We start from the raw sequence: 18,680 nt of genomic DNA, 5'->3' as shown, positions 1-18,680 counted from the left end.
CTTAATCTTTGGCCTTGAGCATTGTGTAAACACAATGTCCCCTGTCTGACCACACACGTGTGTGTATGTGGCCCATTGCATTGTGTATAGTTGTCCATGGATCAAAGAGCTTACTTTATTGGATGGATATTCTGTGTCTCATTTTGGACGGGGGTTAACATTGCCCAATCATGATGAATTTTACATTGATAGTTAGCTTATGAATCACCAAGTCTACTGTGCGATTAAGAAAGTCGAAGGAGGGCGCTAGCGGAAATTATGGCGAGTTGAAGATGGTCAGTGCAGCATAAACTAAGCGAAAAAGCGACTTTACACACATTTGAACCAAAAACTGGGGAGAGCTGTGAAGTTTATCCCAAAAATGACGTTTAATCGGCTTCTTTTCTAATATAAATCACATTAACTGGAAGCATATTATAAAGTCTTCATAATACTCGATCAAGGACGAAAACTTTTACCGCGTTTGTTAGTTATGACATAAAAACTGAAAATGCCGCGCTGATTCCATGTATCGTTCCAATGGGGGATGTTTGAGCGGTTGTGTGTTGTGCATTGAAAAGGAGCGAAAAGGAATTGATATGAAGTGTCTTGCCCAAGAACACATGTACCATGGACAGGATTCTAGCCCACGTACCATCACACTTGAGTTGAACACCGTAACCATTGGACCACGGCACTCCACAAGTAATTCAGACCAACTTTGAAGTGATATACAGGATGAGATTCATTCTCATCAACTGAACTGCTTTGTACCTCTTTTTCAGTTGACACCTACTGGGGGAATCCCCTCTGACGTCATCAAGATTGAGATTCCACCCATCGACCCTAAGAGCAAGGACAAACTACCGCCTAAGATCGAGCTGCCTTTGGAGATCAGGCCCAAGATGTGCAAATATAGGATTGAGGTAGGTTTTAGAACTTCAAAGATACATTTCCTGGGTCTTAATCAAGCACATGAATGATTCTAATATTTCGGTATAGACATGATTAAATTTTTATAAAATAAACCTGGATTGCAGAGCCGATATTAAAGGCATATAGGATCATTTGCTTTTCATGCATTTTGTTTGTTTCCAATGATAACACCACTCAAAATCCAAATAAAAATGCTCCAAACTAAACCTGTTGGAGGTTCAGCTTAGCGGATTACACTTTTTGAGAAAACAGTGAAAAACATGCAAAACTGAAATCATGAAACACGATTTTGTGAGTAGCACTCTTTATTTTCAAAAATCAGTCCATTGACTGATCGTTGGAAATCATGTACATTTCATGATTTCTTCTTAAATGACAGCAAGCCAGATGGAATAATTTCACAAGATGTTAAGTACAGCCATTTTCTGAGGTGGAACTAGGCTTGCGCGAGTTGTGCTCAGGAAGTACACACGCATTCCGGCTGTTTCGACCAATAGGATTACCAAAATGCGCACACCTCGTCTTTAAGAATATGTGCGTTCTAATTTTGTTTGACGAATTAGTCCATAGGTGAATTTCAGTGATGATATTTATTGGTTTTTATGCTACAGGTCCTGTTCTGGGGCGTACGTGAGATGAAACGTCTTCAGCTGATGACTGTAGACAAGCCGCGGTGTGACATCCAGTGCGGTGGACTGACACTCAACTCGGCGATCATCTACAACGCTGGAAGAAACCCAAACTTCCCAGACAACGTCCGCTTCATGGAAGTGGTGAGTATGGCTCAATGCGCCAACAAGAGGGCGCTATTTACCACGCACTGGTTCTCGCAGCTCAAGCGAAGTACGCACGACTTGTTCAGTTCTGAACGTACATAAAGCCATAGCGTCTTTGCGTGAGCGTCAGGCGTCGTCAGCAATGCATTCAAATGTCTCTCCCAGTGGTCTCCCCCAACTCTCCCTTTCTTACCGTTGAGGGGGTACTTGTGCACGGAGCCCATAGATTAAGAACCTGGGGCCGATTTCAAGAAATGCCAAGACGCATCTTAGGAAGGGAAAGTCTTAAATCGTGACTCATCCCAGGATCGAATTCACCAAACCTAAGATGCCTTCAAGACGTCTTTAACTTCCTGAGCAATGTGGCTGAACTCGTCTTCATTTAACATTGGTCTGAGGGACGTCTTATCTTATTAGTGTCTTTGTTAATTTGTATATTGTTCTGAAACTAGTGTCATTAAAGACAAAGAAAACATTTGAAGAAAACTATTTGAAAAGACTTTTGATATGTGAATAGTTTCAATAAAAATAGCATATTTACAAAATGTAATTATATGCAAACACCTAGTCGACTTTTACAATAGAGTAATGAAACGGGGAGCTAGAACGACTCTATTGGATTTTGTGTAGAACTACCTTGCATGTGAAATTTATTAAGTATAGTAATCTTTCTGGCGAAAGTGCGCGTTTCATTTCAACGACTGTTTTGTCAAGTGGTAAAAACAAACATGAAACAGCCATCAAATTGGTAGTTTGATGCATCTTGCTTAAGATGGATTGAGTGAAATCAGTCTTAGGACGTGTCTTAGCCAAGAATCAATCTTAGAACGGGAACTCGTCTGAAGTCCTAAGAGTATAGACAGGTTTTGTGGAATCGGTCCCAGAACTCATTAGAGTACGTACTGGCAATTACCTCTAAGCTTTGGAGAAAAGAAAACAAGATGTCACTTCGTGAATGGTTTACAACTGTCATCGTCAGATTAATATATATTTGATGATTTTCTTAGATAAGAAAACTTTAAAAGTGATTCTTTTATCTTTCTTAGGATTTACCAGAGAATGAGCATTACTGCCCTCCCTTGACCATCCGCGTCGTTGACTGCCGACAATTTGGACGCTTCAGTCTGGTCGGGACGCACACCGTCAGTAACCTGGCTAGCTACAAGATGGACCCCAAGAAGCTAGAGTCTCAGTCACATACCCTGCCCTCTGCAGGTGAGTTGACTTAAAACTTGGTATGTCCATAGATCCATGCCAATTATAAGTATCACATTAATACCCTCCTAGTGGGAAGTCAATATTCAGAGCAATATGTCCACTGCAGGTAAATTGTGATTGTAATTGATACTTTAAGCTCCGCCCACTGATGATTTGACCAATCACAGCCCTGATTGATGTCTTTGGCAAATGTCCAGCATGCGCGTACTGGAATATGCAGGATGGCATTGGAAGCCATTGGCGTGTTAAATTTGAATAAAATCTGGAACACTGACTTAATACAATGCTTTGCACGTTTTAACCTAGCATTCTCCCGACCAAAGAGACTGTTACTATATCACGTGATTCGGGGCAAGCCTTATGCTAGCAACCCCCAGCTCCGGCATGGTCTGGTGTCTTTGTGCCATTCTCACCCATTGTGAACGATGTATTGGTGCTGAGCGTCTCTTACGTAACTATGCAAGAGCTTGCCCCGAATCATGTGATTAGCAACAGTGTCTTTGGTCTGGAGAATTCACAGTTAAAATGTGCCAAGCATTCTGAGCAAGTCATTGTACCAGACGTTTTTCAAATGTAAATCCCAAAGGGTATAGGTTACACGCAAATGGCTTATTGAAAAAATAGGACCCAAACTCTTGACTTTAAACTTTGTATGTCCATAGCTTCGTGCCAATTATAAGCAGCGCATTAGTGTGTCAAACTCGGTTGTGTGTTAAGTTTGAATTGCGCCCTCTACTGTTCTCACATGAACCATTTGACGACAAACATACTATAATGTGTATTTATAAAGTGTGCATATCCACCAGGATTGGTGCTCAAGGCGCTACATCAATATTACCCTGCTCATTAGGCCCATGAAACATTGAATACAATATCAGCTCCCTGGGAGTATACATGCAGCTCGATGCCACCATTTCAGCACAAAGCAGCTTAAGTCTCTGCCCTCGCAGGTACCCATTTTCTCCTGGGTGGAAGCAATGAGTGACAAAGTGCCTTGCCCAAGGACACACGCACCATAACCCCAGGCTGGACTCGAACCCATAACCTGCAGAATTACCTGCAGACCACCAATTCAATGCTCCAGACCACGAGGCCACATATGGCAGTATCAGCAAGTTACTGTGAATTTACTTTTCAATTTCAGTGATTGCCGTCATGGACTTTGGGAAGAAACCAGAGCCTCAGGCAGGATCGATGTTGGGATCAACGTTATTGCCCGGCCTGAAACTGAACGGGAACGGCTTGGCACTGATGGGTAACGGCGGTCAGAACGGCAAACCGGGATCCAGAGTTCCATCAAGGGCGCCCTCTAGAGTCCCGTCCAGAGCCCCGTCCAGAGCCCAGTCCAGAGCAGGCTCCAAGGCTGGCTCCAAGGCAGGCTCAGTCGTGGGTGAGGACATCATCATCAATGTGGAACCCCCTGCAGGGGGGAATGGTACAGCCCCACAGCCTGGCCAGACTGTGATAGATATGCCAGCAGATGGCAGCAAACCGGATGAGACCAAACCGCCGGAGGGGGGAGAGAAAGTGGAACTGGGACCGGATGGGCAGCCAAAGGTATGAAAAGCCAGTCAGGAAATCCAACAAAAAAATCATTTAAATCTTAACCTTTTTCCTATCCTAACCGGTATGCACGAGTTTTGTTTGTTTTGATATTTCCTTATCTTGTGAAAGTATGGTGTTAAATTTTCAGTTTTTTTCTTTTAGTGGGATCCCCTATTAAACATAGCACTTTGAATAACATTCTCACATTTTACTTTATGTTGGCGTGTTAGAAAAGTATTGATTTTAAAGTCTAACTTTTTTTTTTACAGTCTTTATTTGGTTAATTATTTAACACTTGTACATTTGAGCACCAAAGATTTTAAAATAATCTGACGAATGATCATGAGATAACAAATATATGACGGCAAAAAATATCTGAGAATCGAAAGAATGATGTTTTCATACATCTTACACTCCAATTCCCGTCACAGTGTCTATTTTGTTGATCTGATGAGGTGAATCTGGTATGAGGTTTTTCTTTGGGCACTTGTTTTCACAAAATAAATAAATATCCGGTGACGGTCGCCAGGACCCATGTTCTAATCCCATGTCAGTTACAAGGACCTATGTAGTATTAATTTATTCAAACTTCTAGTTTTCTCTTATATCCTATTCGTAAATACAGTTTACCCATTCCTATTGGTTGAGAGCCAGTCACGTGGCCGGTCTTAAACGGATGATAAAGACATGGCTAGCTGGTCTTTAACACTTTTCCTGTGTCACATGAAATTTGGACTCCTAAAAATCCAGTGCCTCTTACCGTTTTATTGGTTAAACGTTCACAATCCTCACGTAGGCATGCGCAATACTACCAGTGAGTCAAAATTTTATAGTCCTAAATTCACAATGCAACGCCCCAGGTGCATTCTGCGTGACCTCCAAAGTACGCGCAATACGCGTGCGCCAATCTCCACAAAAGGAGTTGCTAACATCGTACTCGCCAGCTGGACACTCCATTATTTAACTAGAGGGGTGTTTCAAAAAACTTGTTGAACAAAGCCGAGTTTTTTTTACCAAAAAGTTTTGATTTTTTCTTACCGAAAAGGTATTTATGATTGGGAATAAGTATGTACTTGGTCGATATTAATCATTCTGTTTAAGACCGCTTGGAGTCTGGCTGCTGATAATTACCCTCGCCTTCGGCTCGGGTAATTATCAGCACCCATACTCCAAGCGGTCTTAAATAGAGTGAGTAAAACCTCCTGAGCACACATTTATTCCCTTATAAAAGTATATTGGTGAATGATCATTTTTGTTGAATGATATTCTGCATTATACAGTGTATTTCTTTGTGGCAACAACTATATGATTTAAACTGTTTCTCTGACTGTGGTGTGTGGTTTCTGTCTGCACATTTTTATTCCTTCTTCAACTCACCACCTTGACTCCTCACCACCTTGACTTGATCCTCACCACCTTGACTTCCTCCGCTTTGTCTTCTGCACAATGTGTCCCACGTACTCCTTGGTAAACAGACATCTACCTGGGTAAGTTAAAAGAGACTCTGGAGCAGAAAAAAATATTTGATAACCAGAATAAAAGTTACTATGGCCCAAAAAACCCTGTGTTTTCCATAACACCCTAAAATTGTCAATTCAGGTAGGTAGGAACATAAGTGAGTTTTTTATGGTCTTTCGAATGTGTTTTTATGCTTCATGTACCTTTAATGGTATTAATGAACCTCTGGAATTAACTAATAACACGAAGAAAATGTCGCGTAGGGAAGACTTTTTAGATACATCTTGGTGGAAAGTGATGAAATGTTGACATTCAGGTTCTGTCCAATATCTTTAGATGTTCTTTTCAACCCAACTCTCATTTCTCAAAATGAAAATGCAGAACACTAAATATTCTGTTTAAAATTATTAGTCAACAATACTGTTTTTTGGAGCACAATTATGTTTTTTCCCAACTTACTGCTCTTTTAAAATAAAAATCAAACGCTTATTTATGGCCCCACCTTGTTTCAAGTTACGTCAGTTGGAAAAATGCAATTTTTAAACTTATAGGTTGTGTTCATCCCAGATGAAACCATTTGAAAACTTGTTACTGGCACCGCAAAAATGAACTTTCTGGTACCTACTGTGACCACACTTGTGATTGATTAGACTTGTGATTGACTCAACCTCAACTCTGACATAAAGTGATGACAAAGTTCAGAAGAAAATCTAAGTCTCTGTTAGGATGGGACTGCCCATATTGATTCATTTTTGTGGAATATGTGTCCCTCTAGGGTGAAGCTACAGGTGGGCCTCCTGTAGAGGGCATACAGACTGACAAACCTGAAGAACCAGATGAGAGCACATTGGACTGGTGGTCTAGATACTTCCAATCCAAACTAGAACTAGAAAAGGTCAGTAGACTCTTCAAATAGAAGGCCCATCCCTCTCTGGCTAACAAACTCAACAAAGCCATCCCAGCAGTCAAAATCAATTGACTGTTTTCAACAGTTAAGAGCTCAAAGCCTACCGGTACATGAAGTAGGATTGACTGGCTGTGACTGTTTATGTAACTTGATACAGCTATGCTTTGACTGTAGGTGATTGATAAGCCAGCTGTGCCTACCAGTTGCCTGCTGTTGTCTGTTGATGACCAGTCACAGTGTCAACAAGAAATGTGATGTGACTGTTGGTGACTAGCCTGTGTGTGCGTTACGGGAAGCGCATTGAATTTCTGAATGTCTTTGACTGATAAAACAGTAGGAAGGTTTTGCCAAATTTAATGATGAGTCTGATAAATTGTATGAAATACTGGAGGCAGCTTTGGAATTCCGTGCTAGAAGTGTTCTGTTTAATAGTCCATGTACCGCCCCAAACTGCCCCGCCTGTTATTCCTTAAACCGCCCCAAATTGCCCCAGCATGGTTTTATGTACTTGTCAAGGAATAAGTACAATGTCGTTCACTGTAAGACTAATGCTGAAGCGTTAAAAACTCAAATTGCCTTATGATGACTTGACGACGTTCCACTGTCCCTGGTTCACGGATGCTGGGTACCAATGCAATTCTCGATGAAAAGTCCTCATTTACTGATTTGTGTTTAGGAGCTGAATGAGTTGGAAGCTCGCAACCAGGGAGCCACGGAGGTCAATCCAGACATGGAGGAGGAACATGAAGAGAACAGAGCCGAGCAGATGGATGAACCTGCAGAAGCAGGTTCGTCAATTAGCAGAATTCCTTTAGGAAAAACAATATTATAAATAAAGAAAATTCACACTTCACATTGTAGATTGGTAGAGCTACTTTTTGTGTAAATTTTGAGGATTCAGTACGGTACTGATAGATATTCCAATGACATGAACCCAAAGTTGAGAGGGACCTGACTATTTTTTAGTATTATTCATAGTTAATATTGCAGCCATCTTGGTCTTGTCTCCCGAACCTCATTTAAAAATCACTGTGCAGATCTGAGCCACTAAGCTATCAGCCTACCGGGTAACTGGGCTCATGGCTTGCCTCTGAACATTCTGAATATAGCTCAATATTCCGCTGAAAACAGTCAGTAAGTCATTGTCCTTTTGACCTTTGACACGTCAGCTCATCTAAGCATCCACATTTTATAGTGAGGCCCCCAGTCTAAATCCTGAATTTCACACGTATAGCATAATTTGCTATCACAAACCACCTTATATACTCATGTTCTCTTCAATAATAAAGTGTATACAAAAACATAAGTAGGGAATGCGGCCTTGTGGTAAGGGTTTGAGACTCATAATCAGAGGGTCAGGGGTTCGAATCCAGCTGCTGGCCATATATTGTGTCCTTGGGCAAGCCACTTTTCCCCTACTTGCCTCTCTCCACCCAGGAGTATAAATGGGTACCGGCATTAGCTGGGGAGTTACCTGCGATGGACTGGCATCCCATCCAGGGGGAATAGAAATTATTCTCAGTCGTTTCATGCTAAGGAAACAAAGACAAATGCCGGCCTGATGGGCCACATTAGCTCGTGACAGACTTTATTACTACCTTACTGTTATAAAATGCTCTTTTTTGTGTTTCATACTATTTCTTGTTGTGTTCTTGGGCAAGCCACTTCTCCCCCACTTGCCTCTCTCCCCTCAGGAGTATAAATGGGTGCCGGCATTAGCTGGGGAGTAACCTGTGATGGACTAGCATCCCGTCCAGGGGGAATAGAAATGTTCTCAGTCGTTTCATGCCACTGAAACCTGAAATAAACGCCGGCCTGATGGGCCATATTGGCTCGTGACAGACTTTACCTTTTAACTTATACAAAAACATCCACTATTAATCTTTACTTTTCTTACACAGATGTTCCTCCTGGAGGAGACCCGAAAAAGAAAGAGAAAGACAAGAAGAAAGAGAAACCCAAGGAGGAGAAGAGCGGCCCCAGTAAGATGAGTAAATTTAAAGGAGGACTGAATAAACTGCGCAAGAAAGACGACGATGAAATAAGCCTCATGGCCAACATGTTTGACGTGAGTACTAATTACAGACTTTTCAAGCCTTCAATTGGTCCATGTTTTTCTTTCAAAGTATGTCGGCTGTATTCGCAGCATAATGGTGCAGGCATTTTAACATTCATTAGCAGTTATGCCATGGGCTAAAATCTGTATCAGGTCTAGACGTTGAGGTTCGTCTTAAACTTTTTGGTGTCAGCTTGCAATAAGGTCAACTTTACTAATTCCATATAAGTGCTGAATCTGAATCTGGTTGTTCACATTGGCCTAAATTGCACATTAATGTTATGACAACATTTTCTCTCATTATTTGCCATTTTTTTGTCAAAAATAGTATGCTTCCATAACTTCTATGTTTTATGTTCAAATGCTTTCAAATTTGACACAACAGATAAATAGGAAGTTGGCATGAATAATATAAGTCTTTATTTAACGTGCAGTTTAAAAAAAAATTTTTTAGTTACTTGACGTGTAGGAAATGCGCGCGCAGTACGCTCTAAATAGCCAGTCAGCCTCACCGTTTACGTATTCCCCACGGCCAGGGGTTAATGCAGGAAAGCACACACACCCATGGAAGTAAGACTGGTACGAATGGCAGCGATGCATCGCGATCGCTCTCATGTGGTACAGTTACATTGGGGAACCAGTCCCCTTTGATTCTAATTTGTGCAAACGATGTGGAGTGCACATTGTAAAATATCAATTACATGTTCCAAACTAGTTATAACTCGTCACCGTTTTCACGAAGAGCCACATATGTCGATTTTGAAAAAAAAGTGTTTTCGAGATAATCGCTAAAGAAGTTTCTCATATTTTAAAACTGCAAAAAATACCACTTTGCAACAACTTTGTGAAGCAAGGAAACCATCACACTATTCTGTGTGAGCTGAATTTTTACATGAACCCAGTAATAAGACTTAATTCAGCAGTTAATTAGTGAAAATTAATTAGTAAAGATATGTGGCTCTTCGTGAAAACGCAAATTCAGGTTTCCGACATCTTGGCCCTTTCTGTTCAACGTGTATTTCCATAGGCGCGCGTGAGTACGCGCGCGCAGCTGAAAATGTAACAAAGATATGTGGCTCTTCGTGAAAACGCAAATCTCATTTGACCTACTTTTACGTATTTCCGTGCAATGGGTTTTGTACGCGTTCAAAGGGCCAAAATGAATGTGGCTCTTCGTGAAAACGCAAAATTCATTTATCGAGATTTTTGCCCCTTGCAACATTAATGTAACTTGGAAATTAATGATGTTTTGCCTACAGAAACATGTCAAAATGGTTAAGTACATTGTTTTAAAGCAACATATTGAAAATCGAAAAAATTGTAATTTTTGACATATGTGGCTCTTCGTGAAAACGGTGACGAACTGAGAAATTAAGTTACCACTAAAAAGTTAAGCCGAAACTGCACGTAACAGGTTTTGGCCCATGGCTTAAGTTGCATTACATGCAAAACTTATTTTATCTCCTCCAAACTTCAACATGAGTAAAGACTGTTGTCTTTGCTAGCTTTGAAATAATAGCTTTTGAACGTTTTGGTGAAAGGGGTTGTTCATTTGCGCTGGAAAATCATTTGAATTAACATTCATTCATTTATGCCATTTTGAAACTTAGGTTGTAACCATTCTAAACATTTTCATATTTGGTTTTGCCCTTTGACGTATTTATAAACCCTGTATATCAGTGTTGTCAGATGGCTTGCAAGAGAAATACAGTCGAACACCTTTATAACAAGGTCCTTGGGGCTTTACAATAAATTACCTTATAACAGGTACCTTGTATTAACAGAACTGGAAAACAAAGAACAAAGACTTGGACCTACAGTTTTGTTTGTTAAAAGCAGGATCTTGTATTAACAGAACTCTTCTTATCAGGGTTGGACTGTATTCACAAGTTGACTCAGGTTGGATTCGAACCCACGACCTCCTGCTTACATTTCCTGGCGCAAATCCTTTTGACACTAAATTTAGTTGCAGTACCTGCTGTTTCATCAGACTCGAACTGGCCAGCTGACGCCAGCAAGTTCAGTGGTCGAGTGATAAGACGTTTGCACTAGTAAGTGGTCGTGGTTCGAGTCCCACACGAGGCAGTTTATGAATTGTTCTTGCATGTCTTGGACAACACTGAGTATACAGTGTTCATAAATACATCAGCGTATTGCTTCAATTTCTTACAGCGGAATATACAACTTTGTCAATATTTCAGATTTGTTCTAATTTATCCTTCAAAAAAAATTAATTTCAGTTCCAGCTTTTATTATCATTTTGTGGTTTCAAACCGTGGCAGTTTTACCATGCTTTTTCATTTTGACATTTTGCCGTGTTTAAGAGCCGCTCATCTTAATTCTCCCTGCATGCCTGTTTTTGTTTTGTTTTTCCCCTCATTTTGTTCTGTAAATCATTTGCCATTCTAAATCCAGGAGGAGGACAAGGTAAGAGTTTGACAATGATCAGCAGCATGCACTGCGTGCTTCTAGTTTGCTTTGCTACACTGGAATGAGAATGCTGTGCATTTGTATACATGCAAGGTGCTGTCTTAGAATTCATGTTTTTGTAATCAATCAATTGTCGTCACTGAGTGTCGTGTATGGGCTCCGTGCACAAGTACCCCCACAAGTGTTTAGGAAGGGAGAGTTGGGGGAGACCACTGTGATAGGCATTCCAACGCATTGCTGGCGACGCCTGATGCTTAGGCGAAGACGCCATATCTTTGTGCATATTCAGAATACAATATGTTGTGTTTATTTCGCGCTATCCACCAGCGAACAAGTATGCGCACATGTGTGTCCCATCCAAGGGGCTCTCAAAAGTGATAAAAAAGCGCCCTCTCGTGTTCGGGCACGGAGCCTATACATGTATCAGATAGCGATTTCCCTTTTATTTATTTTTATTTATTTATTTTGACAAAAACAAACAAACATACAATGGTATAAAAAAACGAACGTATTTCATGTAAATACAAAGCCAAGGATAACCCGAAAAGCTGTTTATAAGACGGCTTAATTCCATCGGGGTCCTTAAAATTATTATTTATTCACAAAAACATCAGGTAATTTTAGCTTCTTGCTGTCCAAAAAATTCACAAATTTCCCCCCAAAATATTGTTTTTCCGATACAAATAAGAATGCCTGGCAGTTTCTCATACAAATTGTGTTATCAAACTCGCTCACTGTATATTGTCTTAGTTGTAGTAGTTTTGGTTGTGTGATAAAGAAATTGTTTGCGGTTTGATGTAAATTTTTTTTGAGGCCAGCAAAATAGGCCAAGTATTCTGCATGTAAAATTCCAGGAGTGACATTTTCAAATAGAACTTCAGTATCACATTGAACAAAGAAATAGATCGGGAAAAATCTATTCAAATAAAACTTGTTCGTTTATTTGGTTGTGAAGACAAATGTTTGCTGGGATGTTGGCCCACATTAGAAGGTTTTAGTTTTCTTGTTCCAGGGATCTAGGCCATTGCAGTATAAGACTGAAATCGGGTTTCCTGTGAAATTTGGATGCATTTGCACCCTCTAGCAAGCATTTACCACTGCGCTTCACTCAAGCCACTTCATGCACACCTACTGTTTTTGCAGCAAGTGCTTTGCAAGCGTAAAAAAGTTCACAATGGTTTAGTTTAAAATTGCACAATTCATCAGCGTTTTCAAGGATGGACAAATTTGGCCAAATCATTGGGTTTTTTATTCTGTTTTCCGGCCGAAATGAATTAAGTGGATAGCAACGAACATCCTGGCGAAGGTTTTTTTGGTCACAATCAGTTTAAATCATTGAGATCATGAAAATCAATCAAGGGACAATTTCAACCAAATTTTTTTTTTTCAAGTTTTTATGAAGTAAGTTTTAGATAAACGCAAAATTTAAAGTTAGAGTATATTATTTGCATATAGTTTCGTTTTGTGGTAACACCATGTGGTAATAAGTTTTGTTGCTTAGTAGATTTAGTTCTGATAAGAACAGTCTTGCTTAGTTCAAAAAGAATTTGCCCTGCTTATTATCTACTTTTGCTAAGTAGGCTGGAAGGCGGTGGGACTTCTCATAATTATCGTTACTCAGGCGGGGTGAGATAAGTTTGGTCTCGGCGCTGCGACTAGCCTGCTCTTGTCATCGTCAGGAGACTGTCATTAGTTAATATCATTTGCAGCTATCCAAAAAGAAACAGATCAAATCATTGTTGCATACTTGGTTGAAAGATAGTAATGGCACTAAATTCCCTGAGAAATTATTTTTTCTGGCATGCTGCTGTCGTTTTTTAAGAAAACGATAAAAGAACATCATTTCCAAAGAATTTTCCGTTAGTTCTTCATTTTTAATTCGGCGAAGCCGTGAATGGGTGCGCTCAAGCGTTGACATGACGCACACATGCCCGCGGTTGCTCTAATCAGTGGATTCAGTGCGTGTCATCGCATAGCTGCAATCGGCTGAATTAGAACGTGTCCTGGATTCTAATTCATTATAACAAGACTCAGCAATTTTTGAATTGAAATGGAGATCCTAAAATAATAATTATAATAATAATAATAACAGAAACTTATATCGCGCCAATATCCGACATTAATGACGCTCATGGCGCAAACAAAAATTATATCAAATCAGAAATAACAAAACAATTAAATTTAACTAAACAAGAATATTCTGAGTGGTCTGAAACAAATAGGTCTTCAGGGCAACTTTAAATTCAGAAAGCGATGAGATATTGCGAATACTTTTTTCTCATAATATACAGCATTTACTGAGCTAAAATTTCATCAGGTTAGTTGTTAAGCATCCTTCTTCAGATTTTGAGCACATTTGTTGCTTCAAATGAACATAATGCAGAAATGATATACTCTACCTTTAAAATGAAAATCTGACAAGATGGACATGGTAATTTACATAGTATAATCTTCTAAATTTATAGACACATGACTGTAGCACCAGCAGAATTTTTTCCCTGCACTATGCCACAACATGCTTGGAGTTCACCTGCGTATTGTTATTGTAATCACTATTAACTGTTCACATACACAACCCACTTTGAAAAGAGTCTGTCACGGAATGTGCCCAAAATGCACAAAGAGTTTTTAACTGAACAGTTTAATTGCCCAGATCGATTGTACAACATAACATGCCTGTTTAAGTTTTTGTCTGATAAGTACACGTGATTCTTCCAACTGTTTAAAAAAAATAATTTCAAAATCTTGAATACTTGTTAAAAGGTCAGTTGTAACAATTGACTGAATTGTTTGAATTTAAAAAAAAAAGGACTGTATGTTTTTTTACATCTATTATCTTACTCATGCCTCCTTTTTATGGCTTACATTTGCTCTTTTACAGGATAACATTGACTGCGTGACGTTTCAGGTAGGTGGAAAGTTTGTTGGATTCTGATAATACGATTGGAAAATTGTTTAAACAACTCTGATCATTCAAGATCACTGAAAGGCATTCCGTTGTCACTTTTCATCGCCAGAAACCTTTGACGTTACTTGTAGTTTGATTCCTAATTGACATAAACTTATTATTATTTATTTATTTATTTCTGGTAATGAAACCAAGGATTCCTTAAAAGCGCCCTAGGCACTGTAGCTCTCAAGCCTGAAGAAACCTGTAGAAAGAAGAGAAAATGAGAAGAAATTACAGTGTTAGATGTGGGAGAAAAACCCTAGAAGAAAATTCTGGGGAAAACCCAAAGAATCAGGCATGCACCGAAAACCCAATCCACTTGGCCCAGGCGGGATTCGAACCCGGGTCACAGCGGTGGAAGGCGAGGAAAGAACCGCTACGCCAACCCGACTCCCTTGACTAGGTTCAGGAACAAAACTGACCTAAATATCCTGGATATTTTCTGGAAATCCGTACTTGTAGATCTTCCTGACGGAACTAGAGAACGTGCATGATTTTCATGGCTTCAAGGAATGGCTGCACACCTTTGACCTCTACCGCGGCAAAAACACAGGGGACGATGATGGGGACAGTCGACTGGTGGGCAAGTTTAAGGTAAGGGCTACGGCTGTGTCTATTGCCAGCAAGATCCAAATGCTGGTGCAAACTATTTATCAACTAATTTTTTCTTGAGCGAAGAATGGTACGTTGGACTTCTCTAGTCGACTATTTGGAACCATCACTCTGATGGAGTGCCATGGCCTTGTGATCCGGAGCATTGAACTTAAGATCTACACGCAATTCTGCAGGTTGTGGGTTCAAGTCCTGTCTGGGGTTGTGGTGCGTGTGCCCTTGGGCAAGGCACTTTGTCACTCATTGCTTCTCCCCACCCAGGAATAAATGGGTACCTGTGAGGGCAGAGATGGTTATTGTGATTGACTTTAGCTAGTTTGTATCAAAATGGCAGCATCGAGCTGTATGGGCTCTGTGCACAAGTACTCCTTCAACAGCCAGAAAAGGAGAGTTGGGGGAGACCCAGACTGGTTCCGGGTTCATCCACTGCGTGTTTCTAATGATCCAAAGTTATTGGGGACGGGATCAGTCTGGGAGACCATCGCAAGTTAAATTAAAATGTATTCCCATGCCAATGACGCCTGACGCACACGCGAAGATGCTGTGGCTAATAGCTTTGGCACATTTTGGAAGCTGTGCGTATTTTGCGCGCAAACCAGTACAGTATAGTACACTCACGCTGTGTGTCTTGCCAACAGGGCTCTCAAAAGTGGTAAAAAAAATGCGCCCCTTTTATTTCCCGCACGAGCCCATACTCCCCAGGATGCCGAGATTGTCTTTGGAATGTTTCGTTGGACCAATGGGCGGGGTTAATAATAATATAAGTACATGTACCAACATTGATGGATGCATAGGTTTGAAAAATGCATCTGTTTTGTTTTTTTTGACTAGGGGGCCCTGAAGCTGTACAAGTGGCCTCTTCCTAGTGAGTGGGATGACGTAGGAGTCCGGATCGATAGTAATTCAGGGTTCCTCCAGGGTCTACCGAGCAGTGAACCCAAGGGGGTTATGGTACGGGTGTACATCATCAAGGCCATGGATCTACACCCGACGGATGTCAATGGAAAGGTAAAGATGAAGACATTTTCCTGTTTGGCATTTCATTGTGGGCACGTGTGGTCCAGCGGTGGAGCACAGGATTCATGATCGTGAGGTTGTGGGTTGAGCCCCACCGTGGCCATGCGTGTTGTGTCCTTGAGTAAGGCGCTTTACCTCAGTTACTCCTCTCAACCCAGGTGTTAAATGGGTACCGGCATGATTCAATGCTGGGAAGGTAACAGACTCACTGTGGAGGAGGTGTGGTGATCCCCCACAGCAGCATATGAGTCTGGCCCAATCGCTTCGAAAGAGAGATGGGCACTCCATTCCTGTTAACACAGGTTCGTCCTCTTTACCTTTTTTTTTTTTTGCATTTCATCAAAGATTTACCAAAGATTTACCAATTTTTACTTTTGTAAAAGTGCAAAGGATAAATGTGACCCACACTGCGAAAAGGTAGTTTTAGTCGTACTATGGCTAAACACATAATAGACTGTTCTATGTTGAAAGGGTAAAAAATTGTCAAAATGCCCATTTTTAAATATTTATTTTTAGAGATTTGTTTCTTGAATATGTACTGTCTCAATATTCCTGTTCAGAAAGCTTGATTTTGTTCAATGAAGATGTAAAAATCATGTGTTTGTGCTAATTATTTCATGCTTTGTTCTGCTTTTTCTCTAAATGTCATTCCCATTTGAAAACATCTACTCCAATATTTTGTCATAACTTCTAAATGCAAACTTTTGCAGATGTGTTTTATATATCAAATGAAAGCTTACAATCTGACCTTTCTATTCATGTACATGTATAGACTGACATTTTGAAACTTTGCACCATCCTCTTCCTTTTTGTTTTGTAGAGCCGTAGTGAAAAGAGGCTGTAGAATCTGGGGGCCAATTTCACGGCGTTGCTAAGCACAAAAATTTGCTTAGCACAAAAAAAGTCTGGCTTACAAATGCAGGTTGCCAGCCAAAACCCACTGTAAATTTCATGCTAAGCAAACAACAGCTGCATACTAGTAACGAGCAATAGACATCACATGGAGTTTTAGCTGGTAACCTGCTTTTATAAGCCATACTTTTTTGGTTCTAAGCAAATTTTTGTGCTTAGCAGTGCCGTAAAATTGGCCCCAGCCTGTTCATAAAATAATAGGAGTTTGAGAAAATATGCCTAAACATGGTGCATGTCTAATTATTTACTTAACAATTACTTAACAATTTAGCTCAAATTTTGTTGGTATCTTTGTTCTTTTGCATGCCTTATACTGCAGATTATTATCCTAAAGAGAAAATAGTGAAATATTGTTGCATACCAAGTTGAAATTCCAAAATGGTGGATGGGCTTTTTTTTTAGCACTTTCTGAAGAATTTAGTACATAGAGATATTCTGATGTTGTCATTGTGTCATTTATTTGAATGGTTCTGTTGTTTTGTTGTGTCCATTAGGCTGATCCCTACGTCGTCGTTCAGATCGGCAAGCACAAAATGAACGACAAGGAAAACTACATCTCCAAGAACCTGAACCCTGTCTTTGGCAAGTAAGTGAAGAAAGAGATTGTGGAAATGATGTAGCGACTGTGCAACCTTCATGCGCATGTCAAAATGGCCATGTCAAAACCATGTCAAAGCCATGTCATGCGCATGTCAAAATGGCCTTGTCAAAGCCATGTCATGCGCATGTCAAAATGGCCATGTCAAAACCATGTCAAAGCCATGTCATGCGCATGTCAAAATGGCCATGTCAAAACCATGTCAAAGCCATGTCATGCGCATGTCAAAATGGCCATGTCAAAACCATGTCAAAGCCATGTCATGCACATGTCAAAATGGCCATGTCAAAACCATGTCAAAGCCATGTCATGCACATGTTAAAATGGCCATGTCAAAACCATGTCAAAGCCATGTCATGCGCATGTCAAAATGGCCATGTCAAAACCAAGTTTTTTCTTGCTATGGCTTTGATTTTTACCATTGTAACACCACAGGTCGAGTATAGGACTTAGTCATAGACAAGGGCAGCCAAGGGCAAATTCATTCAAGACCTTTGATTGACTAATGGTTGATTTGTGACATAACTTATGCCTGCACACTAACGACAACATTTAAATGTCTCTAGTCAAATGGTGGTCAAAAGGTCATCACGACTTCTTGGTCCTAACTGGCTCCCTGCTTTACATTATGATGCACGAATCTATTGTAACCAGTGATATGAGGTCAGCCTCAGAAAGCTTGTCTCCCCCCCCCCCCCAATAAAAAGGAACTGGCAAATTTGACTCTAATCAACTACAGTGAAATCTCGATAAGTCAAACTCTGATAACTCAAAACAACTGTTAAGTCAAACAAAGAATCCGTTGCCTCCAGTAGTATAACAATGATATACAACCCTGCTTAGCTCAAAACTCTGCTTAAGTCAAATTTTGAACCTGTTCCCTTGGGTTTGACTTATCAATATTTCACTGTAATATGTTTGTGCTGAGATAGTCAAGCTAGATTGTTAACCATAGACTTGCTCAAACTTGCTGCTGAAAGTGGTTCATGTATTTGGCATTCTCCATGTGTTTCAGGTGTGCTGAGTTTGAAGTGACTTTCCCCCTGGAGTCCAAGCTGACAGTGCAAGTCTATGACTGGGACTTGATTGGCTCCGACGACCTGATCGGGGAGACGGTTATCGATTTGGAGAATCGCTACCACAGCAGACATCGCGCAACATGCGGCATCAGCAAGGAATTCGCCATGTAAGATTTGATGGATTTATAAGAGAACGAAGACAATGTAATACAAAGTAATACAATGCCATACAATGTAATACAATGTGTTAACTCCTATTTTTGTATA

General features: G+C 40.3%; 1 protein-coding gene across 9 annotated transcripts in view; it reads left to right on the top strand.

The window, feature by feature from the left end:
* The window catches only part of LOC119728435 (otoferlin-like), a 90,375-nt gene that overhangs the window by 43,059 nt on the left and 28,636 nt on the right, over nt 1-18,680 (top strand). For 8 of the 9 annotated variants that reach the window (XM_038200667.1, XM_038200674.1, XM_038200673.1 and 5 more), the window contains 13 exons: nt 765-905; nt 1,527-1,688; nt 2,738-2,906; nt 4,054-4,466; nt 6,688-6,807; nt 7,496-7,607; nt 8,721-8,887; nt 11,291-11,302; nt 14,187-14,213; nt 14,718-14,849; nt 15,699-15,875; nt 17,291-17,382; nt 18,410-18,580. In XM_038200667.1, the coding sequence (XP_038056595.1) occupies nt 765-905; nt 1,527-1,688; nt 2,738-2,906; nt 4,054-4,466; nt 6,688-6,807; nt 7,496-7,607; nt 8,721-8,887; nt 11,291-11,302; nt 14,187-14,213; nt 14,718-14,849; nt 15,699-15,875; nt 17,291-17,382; nt 18,410-18,580 (1,895 nt within the window). The remainder of the gene's footprint in view (nt 1-764; nt 906-1,526; nt 1,689-2,737; nt 2,907-4,053; nt 4,467-6,687; nt 6,808-7,495; nt 7,608-8,720; nt 8,888-11,290; nt 11,303-14,186; nt 14,214-14,717; nt 14,850-15,698; nt 15,876-17,290; nt 17,383-18,409; nt 18,581-18,680) is intronic. The other variant, XM_038200669.1, reaches the window with a different exon arrangement.

Source organism: Patiria miniata, unplaced genomic scaffold (genome assembly GCF_015706575.1).
Source record: "Patiria miniata isolate m_02_andy unplaced genomic scaffold, ASM1570657v1 HiC_scaffold_20, whole genome shotgun sequence".
Taxonomy (NCBI): domain Eukaryota; kingdom Metazoa; phylum Echinodermata; class Asteroidea; order Valvatida; family Asterinidae; genus Patiria; species Patiria miniata.
Note: the sequence above shows the minus strand (reverse complement) of the source record. Positions and strands in the feature narration are given on the sequence as shown.